The 15,183-nt window shown below is 39.7% G+C and overlaps 1 protein-coding gene across 4 annotated transcripts in view; it reads right to left on the bottom strand.

Annotated features, from left to right (window-relative positions):
- LOC126236246 (DNA polymerase delta catalytic subunit) overlaps positions 1-15,183 on the bottom strand; it is a 184,892-nt gene that overhangs the window by 10,210 nt on the left and 159,499 nt on the right. For all 4 annotated transcript variants that reach the window (XM_049945394.1, XM_049945391.1, XM_049945392.1 and 1 more), the window contains 5 exons: positions 13,729-13,937; positions 9,311-9,572; positions 8,494-8,589; positions 8,098-8,408; positions 7,473-7,722 (listed from right to left, as the gene is read on the bottom strand). In XM_049945394.1, the coding sequence (XP_049801351.1) occupies positions 7,473-7,722; positions 8,098-8,408; positions 8,494-8,589; positions 9,311-9,572; positions 13,729-13,937 (1,128 nt within the window). The remainder of the gene's footprint in view (positions 1-7,472; positions 7,723-8,097; positions 8,409-8,493; positions 8,590-9,310; positions 9,573-13,728; positions 13,938-15,183) is intronic.

Raw genomic sequence — 15,183 nt, forward strand, 5'->3', positions numbered from 1 at the left:
CAGGTTTCGAGAGGGTGCGTTTCTGGATGAGGTATCGAGTATATTGCTTCCCCCTACTTATACCTCCCGAGGAGATCACGAATGTAAAATTAGAGAGATTAGAGCGCGCACGGAGGCTTTCAGACAGTCGTTCTTCCCGCGAACCATACGCGACTGGAACAGGAAAGGGAGGTAATGACAGTGGCACGTAAAGTGCCCTCCGCCACACACCGTTGGGTGGCTTGCGGAGTATGAATGTAGATGTAGATGTAGAACACAGATTTTCTGTGAACGTTTGGGCAGGCATTGTTGGTGATGTCTTGATTGGGCCCCATGTTCTTCCATCTACGCTCAATGGAGCACGTTATCATGATTTCATATGGGATACTCTACCTGTGCTGCTAGAACATGTGCCTTTACAAGTACAACACAACATGTGGTTCATGCACGATGGAGCTCCTGCACATTTCAGTCGAAGTGTTCGTACGCTTCTCAACAACAGATTCAGTGACTGATGGATTGGTAGAGACGGACCAATTCCATGGCCTCCACGCTCTCCTGACCTCAACCCTCTTGATTTTCATTTATGGGGGCATTTGAAAGCTCTTGTCTACGCAACCCCGGTACCAAATGTAGAGACTCTTCGTGCTCGTATTGTGGACAGCTGTGATACAATACGCTATTCTCCAGGGCTGCATCAGCACATCAGGGGTTCCATGCGACGGAGGGTAGATGCATGCATCCTCGCTAACGGAGGACATTTGGAACATTTCCTGTAACAAAGGGTTTGAAGTCACGCTGGTACGTTCTGTTGCTGTGTGTTTCCATTCCATGATTAATGTGATTTGAAGAGAAGTAATAAAATGGGCTCTAACATGGAAAGTAAGCATTTCCGGACACATGTCCACATAACATATTTTATTTCTTTGTGTGTGAGGAATGTTTCCTGAAAGTTTGGCCGTACCTTTTTGTAACACCCTGTATATCATAGATACAATACTATTATGAAAAGGATAGACTGCTGCTCACTATAAAGATGACACACTGAGGTGCAGACAGGCACAACAAAAAGACTATTACACATTGATCTTTCAGCCAGTGCCTTCTTCAGAAAGTAAAACACACATACATTCATACAAGTAAGCATGCACACATGACTCCTATCTCTGGCTGCTGTGGCCAGAATGCAACACTGTCTGGCCAATGGAGGCAGGAATCCAGAGTGGGGTGTGGAAGGGAGACAGGTAGCAGGGTGCAGATGGGGAGAGACAAGTCAGCACAGGCTGGTGGAGTGTGCAGGTACTAGATGGTGGCAGGACAAGGCTGCCAGGTGCAGCATCGGGAAGCTGTGGGGGTGGGTGGGGGAATGGGAAAGGGAAGGAGCAGAGGAAGGGCAAATACAGGTGACTGCATTGGCAGACATCAGTGCACAATGAGAGTATATAGATGTGAACTGGGAGGAGAAGAAAGGGCAGAGGTGGTGGAAACTGATGGGTGGAGGCTGTGGGGACAGTAGGTTACTGTAGGTTAATGCTGGGATGAGTTTGGGACTGGAGAATGTGTTGTAAGGATAACTCCATCTACACAGTTGAGAAGAGCTGGTGGTGGAGGCGAAGATCCAGTAGACCAGGTTTGTGAAGTTGCCATTAAAATCCAGCATGTTATCTTCAACTGCATGTTGTGCCACTAGATGGTCTACTCTGCTTTTGGTCACAGTTTGACGGTGGCCGTTAATCCTGGTGGCCAGCTGGTTGGTAGTCATACCAAAATATAAAAAGCTATGCAATGGCTGCAGCAGATCTGGTATATGACATAGCTGCTTTCACATGTGGACCAGCCTCTGAAGGGATAGGATAAGCCGGGCCTCTGATGGGGTGGGAGAAGCCTGTGGTAGGACTGGAATAGTAAGTGCTGGGTTGGCAGATTGAGCAAGTCTTGCACCTCAGTTTTCCACAGGTATACGACCCCTGTAGCAAGGGGATGGGACTTGGGAGTGATATAGGGATGCAAAAGGATGATGTGGAGGTTGAGCGGGTGATGGAACATCACTTTAGAAGGGGTGGGAAAGATCTTTGGTAAGTTGTCCCTCATTTCAGCGCATAACGATAGATAATCAAAAGCCTGATAAAGGATGTGATGTAGCTGTTGCATTCTAAGGTGGTATTGGGTCTTGGTCAAGACATCCTATCCTCATTCCATCACAACCTCAACACTTTCTCTCCCAGCTGCTTCACCTGGTCCTCAACACAGTGTGCCACCTGCCTGGACACTGACTTCCTCCAATCTGATGGCCCCATCCATACTTTTGTCTGCATTAAATCCACCATCCACCAACGGTATCTGCTTCTTGACAGCTGCCATCCCTTCCACAACAAAAAATTCCTCCCATACTACTGACCCAAGGATGGTGTATATGTAGTGACAAGAAGTCCCTTACCCAGTATACTGAAGGCAGTATTCCTCAGACTAAGTCTGCTAACAGATTTCCTGTACCCAATCCTCCCACCACCCCCAAGAACTAACTACAAAGAAGAACCCCCTTTGTCACCCAATACCACCCAGGACTGGAACTGAACCAAATCCTTCGTCAGGCCTTTGATCATGTATTACCGTCTCTGGAAATTGGGGTCATTCGCCCTAGATCCTTCCCACACCTCCTAAAGTCGTGTCCCGTCGCCCACCCAACATCTGCAACACCTAGTCCATCACTCCCAATCGAAACCACTTGCCACATGTATCATATTCCTGTGGAAGACCCAGGTGCAAACCTGGCCAATCCACCAACCAGCACTTTCTATTCCAGTCCTGCCACAGGCTATCTTATCCCAACTGCACAGATGGGAGTTATCCTTACAACATGTTCCCCACTCTTGAAATTGTCACAGCGTCAACCTACTGTTCCCACACCCTTCACCAACAATTTCTGCACCCCTTTTCACTCTCAACTCCCCCCCCCCTCTCCCCCCCAATTCACATGCCCTCACCTACACTACATGCCACTTCCTGCCAACACACCCACCAGTCTTTTCCTTTTCTCTGCTCCTCTCCTCTTCCACCTGCGGGACACTGGATGGAGTATTAATTACACTGATGAGAGCCAGTGTAGAGCAAATCGTTCCATAGACTTTGGGTGGCAGGAACAAAAACTGGCTTATGCATCAGAAAATGTGTACAATTATCACAAAGGATATGTTTAGGAATGGAATGACTGGAAAGGAGGAATTCAAACACTATCTGGTTCTAGAAAAAGGATTATAATGTGCCACATTGGGAGCGAAGGTGAGTTCATGCAAAATGCTGGCTGATGTTTTATTGGAAAAAAGGATGTGCAGATTATCATTATAAAATGAATGCCAGACACTAAAAAGAGTGGTTTAGAAGCAATCTCGAAAAATTATCAAACAGATCTGTGATTATTTGAGATCAGGCTCCACATCACATGATGATAAATGCGGTATCCACGAACTCCATCTACGAAATGGCGAATGGATTCTATTACTGAAGGGATGGAAAGCAATAATGTAGAGCTTCCATCCAATGCGCTATCATATTAGGGATTTACTAGAGCTGGCCTACTGCAACACATGTGACCACACTTCAGGGCACAGGAATACCTTTTGGAAAGTATACTGTGATCAGTGGACAAGGAAATTTTGCTTCTGTGGTTGCCCATACTGTACTGAGAATTGAACGCCATTGAACTTATTCGGGCATTTGTCAAGAACAAGATAGCAAAGGAGAACAAGAATTTTAAAGTAAATGATACTGTACAGTGTGTCTCTCCACTCTGGAAGTGTTCTCCAAAGTGTCTAGAGGAATTCAGTTAGTCATGTACACAAACTTGAAACCAGTTATGCACGAAGAACCTACTGTCTTAACATAGCAATAGAACTGTTGCTGAGCCAAGTAGACGACTGCAACAGCAGCAGCGAGACCTCAGCCAGCAGCAAAAGCAATTAAGGTAAGTTTTACTTCAAACATCATTTTCTACTGCAAAATTTATTGATATAATCAACTTTTCCATTTCCTGTTGAATTGTGCTAAACTAATGTTCATTTATTGTGAGTTGCTTGCATATTGAGCACTTATTTGCAATTTCCCATATTATTTCCCTCCACTTGCAACAAAAACTGAACACGGCAATGGCATACTGTAATGCAGCAACTATGAAGTTACCATTCTTCGCTGATGAACAGGCGCTTATGGCACACTACAACAGTGGCAGCGCACTGATGTGACAACTACACTCCACCACAGCCGCGCATATACTTCATCTTCTCAAACAATTGCTTAACAAACTCTTTACTGACAAGCACGAGAAGTATATATTAGTGAAGACTTACAATGTAACCAACAACAGTTCAAGCTTAACACCAGTGCCTTCTCTGTTGCAATAGCTATGATTTTAAGCTCAACTGCAGTGTCTTGCGTTTGATGCTACAGCAATGAAATGAGTTATCAGAGAATAACGAAAATGCACAAGTGAATAGGACAAGGTTGTACCTTTAAACTGCGCTAAGGAAAGTTTTTTCTCGTAGTTGCAGTCTGGTTTTTGTGTGTCCTTAAAGCTGACACACGCTAGAAAAAGCACAGTTCCTCTTAAATATTACATTATATGCCACCCCCATTTCAATTATGATTTAGTATTCACACACCAAATAAAACTAGGCATTTCCACGATTCCAGCAACGTATAACATATTGGTTTTCACAATGCAATGTGACCAGAAAATGAGCTCAAAGTCAGAGGTCAATCATTATGAAATGGGCAATAATCACATTAATTACGTGTCGTCTCCACGAATTGTTATGAGATCTGTTGTTATAGCCTATAGTTTCTTTATCCAACTTCACAGATCAAAAAAATATGTCCAGCTTCAGCAGTGTGAGTGGCATATTCACATATTTATTTACAATTTTTTGTGTTAATATTAGCTTCTTTTATTATTTACCACTTTTTAACCCTTATTTCTGTTGCAGAGGAATGGGGAGGGGGGAGCATGGTTCTATAATGTCACTAGGTTGTGAACTCTCAACTGCAGTTCAACTTGGGCCTGATTGGCACAGTTTCACCAGTCAAAGTGGATCCTACTTTTTGGTGAAACAATTTGAGATTAATGTTTATACAAAGAACATTTCTGGGCTCACTTGATCTGAGGTCATTTTCTGCATGAATCGGAGTTCAACTGCTTTACACAACCAGTCCTAAATGTCACATAAGCAATGTGGTGGAGCTTAACACTGAATTAAATTGGGAAACTACTACTACTATACTGAAGACTATCTCCACAGTAATTCTATTGCACTATACTGGATTTAAATTGACTGTACATCTTTTACTTCTTTCCATATCCTAGACACCACTATCAGTGCAATCCATAGAATAAGACTGACCAGTAAATACCAACCCCTGAGTCTTTAAAGAATCAAACTCCCATGTGCAAAACAGCTCACACATTTGATTGCTTCACAAATAAGTTAACCATGAAAAGGTTTGAAATTATGTTTAAAGTCTGTTTGGAAGTTGCTAAGCGCTCTCATTATGAAATCCTAATAAGTACACCCTGGGTAATTTGTGTTCTGTTTTAAGAAAAGCTGGTTTCTCGCACAACTCAATGTTTATTATGTCAAATCTTATGAACTTTGTTTTGTACAATGACATAGTTTTGCAGGTATATTCAGCAGTGTATACGAATGCCATGTGCAAAATGTCTTGCAGACAGAGTAAGTAGTAAAGAAGTGACTAATTAAAATGTCACGCCTGATGCTACATTTTCGCTGTTCATGCAGTAACTTTCAGCAAGCAATAAACATTTTTCCTTTCATCATTTTGTTCGGGATGTCAGAGAGAATAAGTTCCGTACAGGTTTGAAATTACATGTAAAATTTTTTTTAAGTTTGTAAATGCTCTCATTCTCAAGTATTGGATGAATATATCCTGGGTAATATACAGGCTGTGTATGAAATACTGAAAATCACATTTCTGTTGCCCCTGGAAGACACTAGATAGGTAACCTGCAGCTGAGACTGTGCCCCAAGTTAGCCGCTTAGTAATAGAGTTGTTAACATGGACAGCCAGAATTTTATTGAACAACATATATTAATTTTATAGGAAAGGTCTGGTGGAATGTAAATATACTTCTAGATTGACTGAGACCACTCACCGAAAAGTGGAATTGTTAAGTTGTTGGCAGGCTCACACAGAAAAGAAAAATAAATTGATAGGTTTTTAAGTGAGCCTTTTTCGAGCTTCTTTTTTTTTAAATAGTAATAATAATAAAAAACCACCACACATGCAAACACACACACATTGCACACTGCTTTACCAGCAGCATGTAAAAGTAAAGGTGTGTGTGTGTGTGTGTGTACACTCTCACTTGAAAAGTATTACTCTGAAAGCTAGCAAGTTTTCTTTCTTTTTTGTGGGTGTGCCTGTCAATGACTCCACACTTTTGAAACTTCCTGGCAGATTAAAACTGTGTGCCCGACCGAGACTTGAACTCGGGAAGTTTCATATCAGCACACACTCCGCTGCAGAGTGAAAATCTCATTCTGCACTCCACGCTTTTGCTTTCCAGTGAGTGGTCTCCTTTAATCCAAAGATGCTGTAACTTACCAAACGAGAAAGTGCTGGTATGTTGATAGACACAATAAAAAACACACAAATTTCAAGCTTTTGCAACCCAAAGTTGCTTCATCAGGAAAGAGGGAAGGAGAGGGTAAGGAGTCATTCCAATCCTGGGAGCGGAAAGACTTACCTTAGGGGGGAAAAAAGGACAGGTATACACTCACGCACCCACCCACCCACCCACCCACCCACCCACACACACACACACACACACACACACACACACACACACACACACACACACACACACACACATATCCATCTGCACATATACAGACACAGGCAGACATGTGTAAATGCAAAGAGGTTGGGCAGAGATGTCATTCGAGGCGGAACTACAGAGGCAAAGATGTTGTTGAATAACAGGTAAGGTACGAGCGACGTCAACTTGAAATTAGCGGAGGTTGAGGCCTGGTGGGTAACGGGAAGAGAGGATATACTGAAGGGCAAGTTCCGATCTCCGGAGTTCTGATAGGTTGGTGTCAGTGGGAAGTATCCAGATAACCCGGACGGTGTAACACTGTCTGCTTGTGTCTGTGTATGTGCGGATGGATATATGTGCGCGCGCGCGCGAGCGAGAGAGTGTGTACCTGTCCTTTTTTCCCCCTAAGGTAAGTCTTTCCACTCCCGGGATTGGAATGACTCCTTACCCTCTCCCTTAAAACCCACATCCTTTCGTCTTTCCCTCTCCTTCCCTCTTTCCTGATGAGGCAACAGTTTGTTGCGAAAGCTTGAATTTCGTGTGTATGTTTGTGTGTCTATCGACCTGCCAGCACTTTCGTTCGGTAAGTCACATCATATATATAAACTTAATAATGTATATTGGAACAAGGTGTGTGTGCTAAGTGAGCATGGCGTTAGCTCACCTCGGCCTTCATGTACGCTGGTGTATTTTTTGCAGCAGTTGTTAATACATAAGGCACTCTGTCACCAAGTTTTGGAGCAGTTCCTGGATCACGTTTCTTCATCTTTGCAGCTAGTTCCACGTGAGCCTGTTTGGCTGCATAATCAGATTTGGTTAACTCTTTTGTTATAACCAACTGTGATATGTCTATCCTGTTACATAACAAATCTGAAATAATTTGCTTTGCATATTCAACTGCACCATCTGGATCTCTGAAACATAATGTAAAACATACTAAAGCTAGCTATACAGGAAAGAAACATTCAGACAGACACCAGTACTGTTGTGGATGCAGAATAAATATCAGCATCTAGGGTTTTCATTAACTTTGGCACAGTACGTTCATTTTTCAATAGCATTTTCAAATGCCATATGAGATCTTATATTGCTTTGCAATTATTACTCTTTTTACTTACTTTCAATTGTTAATCAATATTAATATGCACGAAAGATGTTAAATAGTGCTGAAAATTATAATGTTGTTTATAGCTGTTAAGAACTTTTTTTCTGTTAATAAGTCATCCTAGGATATTAGCTATTACTATAACTACACAAGCTAAATAGCTTAAACATGAAAAGTACTGTACCTCTCAATAAGTAGTTTCTGCAGACATGTGTTCATCATGTTAGCAACAAGAGGGCAGTTGTCTCTGCGGACTGTTTCAATTCCTTTGCAGTCCATTTTGTCATATTTATCAGGTTGTGTGAAGTACAGCCCAGCATAGCGTTTTTTGTTTATCAATAAGTAAGGGAAATAAACTTTCTCAAATTCCAGTTTTATGGGCTTAACAAACTTTGAGCTAACATATTCAGCAGCCTCCCTTCCTAATGCCATAGCAGCTTCAAGACTCTTCACTCCAAATTTTACCATAACAGAGTCAGTATCTCCGTAAATTACCTAGAAAAGCATGCCTCATTTATTCTCAAAGAGATGCAGTAAGATCAAAGAATAAGTCATGAAAAATATAAACTGAAATACATACTTCGGAATCATGTTCATACCCATTAGCAATATTATAATGCTGTTCAACTTCCTGCTTGGTTTGTTCAATCATTGTACGTCCGTATGCAGTAACACTCTGTAACAATCAAATCAATTTTTGTTAGGAATAGCTTAATTTGAAATACAGCACGAATATCTAAAAGAATCATATATATTCTCGCATGCTCTGTTCTCAGGAAATTATTATTTCTGTTTTATACCCATGATCAGAAAATCAAGAAATGGAGAGACAACACAAGTGCAGGCAAACATAAAATCACATTACGCATGATTTAGTAATTATAGAACTTTCTGAAAAAATGATATGCTTCTAAATCTCAGATGAAAATCTAAATCTCAGATAACAACAATGTACAAAGTGCACAGTAGTGTATTTGCATAAGCGAAACCTAAAAAACTCATGGGTGCAATGAAAAAGACAAAAATAACTTTCATGATGTGACTTACCGAACGAAAGCGCTGGCAGGTCGATAGACACACAAACAAACACACAAAATTCAAGCTTTCGCAACAAACTGTTGCCTCATCAGGAAAGAGGGAAGGAGAGGGAAAGACGAAAGGATGTGGGTTTTAAGGGAGAGGGTAAGGAGTCATTCCAATCCCGGGAGCGGAAAGACTTACCTTAGAGGGAAAAAAGGACAGGTATACACTCTCACACACGCACATATCCATCCACACACATATACAGACACAAGCTATATATATATATATATATATATATATATATATATATATATATATATATATATATAAAGATAACTGTGAAACTAGAGTTGTAAATTTTCAGATTCACATACCCCGGATATTTCAAGACATGGAAGTTTCCCGACTTGGGCCCCGGTGAATCCATACACAGAATTTGCACTTATCTTAAGTGCCAGCTGTCTGCCATCCAGCACCTTCTTTTTAAAAGGGTCAGTTTCGCGTTTTAACTCCTCCTTTGCTCTTTTGCGGGCACTTAATAAGTTTTCCAAAATTTCAGGTAGGAGGCCCTTGCATACTGATTGTCTCACAAAATAATTTCCTGCTGGAGTCTTGGTGTATTGATCTGGTGACAATCTGTTACAAGATATATAATAAATGTGAACGTCTTATAAACATTACAGTGCAAGCATAAACACTATTACTTCAGCAAAGAACAACATGTAACCATTTTATTTCACTTTAAGAAACTCACTGGAAAATTTTGTACTTGTGCTTTGGTCTCTTTAATAACATTATCTAACTATTTTGTTACATAAATTGATATCTTTTGGAATATGTTATGTGTACAATGAATGATTCATCTCAGGAATGATGATACTGAACAAAGACATAAATCTCTCTAAAACTGACTGAAATGCTATTTCCCATTTTGTATGGGACATCTGCATGTGCCAAAATTTGACAATTCACAATTTACTTTTGCGGCACTGTCTGTTTAAATACAGTCAGTTAATGACCATTTTCCCACTATAATGAAGTATTGATGAGTTGGTGGCACAGTCTCTCAGAAGAGACTTTGGTGATTATACTTTCATTTGAGAATCATTCAGCAGAGTTTGGCTGAAAGAAAGAAAAAATGCATTACAACTATCATTTTTCTTGAATAATTTAGAATTGACCTTTTTTTTTGCAAAAATAGAAATAAATATAATGTTTGATAAGTATAAAGTAAACTACAGATAAATTTTCATAAAAAGATACTGCCACCTGTATGAAAGCACATGAATTCTTTTCCCAGTTGTTTCCATTGTTTTGCAAAGATCTTCGATAGTGTTATTTTATGACATGTGCACAGCACATAAAAATCTCAAACACTGAAAGGGTTTCTTCTGACTTAACTTTAGTATTTATTACGTTCCTTTGGTTATCAGGTGTTAATGAGCTACTTAGCTTACCTAAAAATTGTGCTAATTACAAATACTAGTAATTTTAGAACTTATTGTTCATATAAAAATACCCAATAGCTAACTTCCTGATAAAGTAAGTCAAAAGTATATATAAATAAGTGAAATATCCATATAGCTAATGTTGGAATATGTAAGCAACTTTTGCACTCTTTTAGTTTCACAGTAATTGCGTTTCACAGTTAAAACAGTGTTACTGAAATACATATTATGTTTTGGCAAGCTAAACAGCGTCATTCAGTAGCAATTATTGTTGTTTCTAAAAGTTCGCATTTACAGGAATCTTCCTTTACTATTCATTTGCTCAAAAACGTGAATTTTCAATTTCAACACATCAAAATACAGCAACAATAGGAAACTTCAGTTTTAATTATTGTAATCTTACGATAGTATTGGACAGTGAATACAGGACATCCACAGAGTCTAATATGGAGCTAAACATTTATCCATGCACAAATTATAATAAATGAGATTCGATTTGACCATAAACAGTAGGTTATTAAGTATCAAAGTGCAATTCGAAGTGTTTGGACTGCGAACCTGGTGTGTGTGTGTGTGTGTGTGTGTGTGTGTGTGTGTGTGTGTGTCTATATATTTTCAAACATCATTCTGCTCTCTCTTCCCTGCTTTAAAACTATAGCTGGTCAAATAAAGCAGTCCACAAAGGAAGAGTATAAATGAAATGTAAGCACAAGAGAAGTGAAAATAGCAATGCTGAATGGAGGGAGAATACTACAAGAAATACAATGGCAAATGAATATAACCACAAGACACTGGATATTGGAAAATAAGTACCGACAGATAAAATTAATTATATTGATTTATTTACATTGTCAAGAATTGGGCAATAAGGCCCTCTCTCAGGTCTAATCAATCAAAACAAAAGGAACTTAACAACTTTCACAGTATTTGAGCAATTGGGCTGTAATGAATGTCTCGAGACTTCATGTATGATTTAAAGGAGAGTTGTTGAAAGATGAATTACAATTGTACAAATTTTGGACTTAAGTAACAGTTAGGGCAATAATGTATGGGCACTTTAAGGTGCAGTTTTAGGTGTGGGTACTTTGAATTCGGCTTGTATAAGATACCAGTAGAAGTTGTGGCGGTTCAACCTGCTTTATTTATCTTTGTTTGTTGATTATTTTCCTCAGTGTCGACGTACTGCATTGCTACATTGGCTGAAAAATGGGTCGTGGATTCCGACACCCACACTACTGTAAATTATGTAGCAGACAGGTGCTCAGTTGCGTTTCACAGTACTTTAGTTTTCACTTTACACAACCCCCAATACCACACAGTTATATGGCCAGTGCACTATTATTTAACCTTTGATAAGCCTCATTAATAGTTAGCAGACAAAACTCCACATAACTGCTACAATAGTTTCTTGTTGAACACCTACGAGTTCACAGTTCTTGAAGAATAATCGGGAACGTAAGGAGCAGACACTGTCACTGTTTTTCACATGGTCTCATTGTTTAACACTTATTCCACAGTTAATTTAAAGCATAGTTGTTGTTCTAACTAGCACATGTTACTCGTCAGAGACTCGGCCATGGACTGACTGTCTCATGACCAAAAATCGGGCCCTTATATATCATCACAATAATCGGTAGTGAAACTACGTATTGTTCGAAGTTAAATTTACAGAAATTACAATTAAAACTTAACTCACTAAATTAACTGAATACATCTATAAATTGGTTGTTTTTAGCAGTTTCTTCTACTACGAGGGTTATGCTAAATTATTTGTTTAAATCATGAAATTAATATATATAGTTACATAAACAATTCTTTTGACAAAACACAGCTACCTCATGGTTGATTACTCATTAAATCTAAGATGAATGTACAGGAAATAATTTAATTCACAAATTTTGAATTGACCACAACTGTCTTATGAAATTACCTAAAATGTCTTAAAATAATACTAAGATACAAGCACTTCATGGTTCTGTTTGATTCCATTTCAACTGTGATTCGGATCTTGTGGTGTAACTGACTTAAGGATGTGGCTAGACCTGAAATGTATGCCTGTGTACCATTATCTACAAGGAGAATATCGGCAACGTATCTTTCCACCTGGGTAGGAATGGACTGTTAGCACTTTTGTTTAATGTTTGTTAATTATTATTGCATAAAAAGTTAATTATTTTTGTATACAAATTTGTTTGTTATATTTCTATTTTAGATCAAGAAAGTCATTCTTCTCCTGCTGTATGACTTTTAATGAGACATAGCCAGCTTAATGACGACATAATATCCACAGGCTGATTTCACCTGAACAGACAGAATGAATAATCCAGTAAATATATACAAAACTACTATGTAATCGGTTGACTTTTTTCATTCGGTTGCACCCAGAGACTTCTTTCACTCAAAAGAATGAATGAATGATTTAAGCAATACATGACTCTAGCACTGAATGAGACAGTTGTTTTCCAACAACTGACTGAATCAATTATTGTCATTCGGTGGTGGTGGTGGTGACGACGATGACGATTGGTTTGTCGGTCGCTCAACTGTATGGTTACCAGCACGTGTATAAATTCCCAACCTTTGCTTAGACCAAACTTGCCACTTTCATGAATGATGATGATGAAATTATGGGGACAACACAAACACCCAATCATCTCGAGGCAGGTGAAAATCCATGACCCTGCCAGGAATTGATCCTGGGACCCTGTGTTCGGGACGCAAGAACGCGACTGCGAGACCACAAGCTGCGGACTATTGTCATTCGGCTGCTGTCATCACTACTGTTATGATGCCATCTTTCAACAAGACAATGCTAATCCACCCAGATGTGGCCCAGCTTGCCTTACCAGAGGTCACAACAGCTTTATGACACCAATACACAGGCCATAATGGGTGCAATGTCATAGTGAAAAGTGAGCTGTATTTGCCAAGCTTTTTGTAAATTTGACTCGATTTTGTGCTCACTTACATAACATTATCCTCCCTTTTAACTTGTGAAATTTCATTTTGTGTCCTACTCCCCATCTGGGTACTTCACTTTTTTTGTCAGGTAGTGTAGAGAGACTGGACATACTATGATGACTGATAGGGTATGGATAAAACAAATCATATGTAGAATGTGTTCAGTACCCATGAATTGGGAATAACATCAATGTATAAATGGTTAAAAGGACTGCAGAGATAAGCAGAAGGCTGGAAGAAAGCAAATACAGGTAAGTCACTGGGAAAAAATATCAACAGATTTTGCCAAACAAAGGTGCAGAGAAAACAGGTATTGAATTGTAATTACTTCTACATAAATGGCAGTTATCTTAAACAACGACGATTTTCTTGTAATTACATACCCTAGCCTATCTTTGGCTACACCTTGCAGCAAAGTTGTGTAGCACAGATTGTGAGCCATCATTATACTAGGATATAGAGAACTGAAATCAAGAGTTGCTATTGGATCACTGTAGTAACCCTTTTTTGGTTCAATGACAGTGGCACCCTCAAACTGTTCTTCTTGTGCTCCTCCACCATATGCTGGCATTAAGTAATTCCTTTCTCGAGCCTGCAAGGAATGAACACAAAGATTATTTACCATGAAATGAGGAAACGAAAAAAGTTATTAGAAAGAAATGGCTTTTATATTTTACAATATTTTTCAGTGGACATGAAGTGTTTAATTGTGGGACGGGGCAGAGGGGAAGGAGTAAGAGCTGTGATTATATGGTCTCCTCTAGAGTGTCTTCTAGTTGTTCCATAAAGAAAGGACATTCCTAAAGGCGATCAAATAGATCGACAATTGCACATTCCATTGCCTGGGACATTCCCCCAACTTCACAGACCAATTATCTTCAAGGCTTGCTGAAGAAGAAACTAAAAATGGAAGGAGTTACGGTAACAATTAACTATATAAAGCCCGCTACATAGTATCAACACTGCTGCTTTATTAGAGTGGGGAGTGGTTTCAGGTGGAATCAGCAGGGGGAAAAAAGGGGATAGGAGAAGAGAGGCTAATGGCTGGGAGGGACAGTTGGAAGGCAAGGGATGCTGATGGTTGGGATGGAGAGTTGGAAGGGAAGGGTGATTGATAATTGGGACGAAGAGGCAGAAAGCACACAGGATAGGAATGGGGCACTGGCAAGCCTGCCCTGGTGTAGGGGAGTTGCATGTGGAACATAAAATGATGTGGAGGAGTGTACCGCCTGGGGAGATATAACAGCAGAACATGGAGATGCAAGTGTAAACCGCGTGAAGTGGGGCAAATGGGGTGGGGGGATGACATGGAGACAGCAATGGAGGTTGGCATAGCACAGCAGCTAGTGGAGATTGACACCACAAGGACTGTGGGGTTGGAGGATGTGTTGTAAGGACAATACCCATCTACTTAACCCAAATAACGCTGACATCCTTCTGCAAGTACGACATCAGTCAGTGTTCAAATTATTTATTTCTATGAGTAATGCATTGCTGTGCTGGACTGTAACATGTATTTAAATGAAGTACATGGAGTCAGGAATGCACTGTGACAGTCATTTTGACACTAATATGTATAGTCACTGAGAGACTGTGTCTTGAACGTAAGTCCAGTTTTACCATGAACAAATTGACTGATCTTGTTATCGATAGGTACGAATATTTTCTTCCATGTTGTGTCAATAATTCTGATACTATTAATATAACATCTTAGAGGAATAAACTATATTATTTACATGGTTACAATACAATTGGAGGTTTTCATCAACTGTAATTCAATGATACTTCCAGAAGGATGTCATGGTAATGTGATGTCATTTTATATTGACAGAAAACAG

This window comes from Schistocerca nitens, chromosome 2, assembly GCF_023898315.1.
Source record: "Schistocerca nitens isolate TAMUIC-IGC-003100 chromosome 2, iqSchNite1.1, whole genome shotgun sequence".
In the NCBI taxonomy this organism is placed as follows: domain Eukaryota; kingdom Metazoa; phylum Arthropoda; class Insecta; order Orthoptera; family Acrididae; genus Schistocerca; species Schistocerca nitens.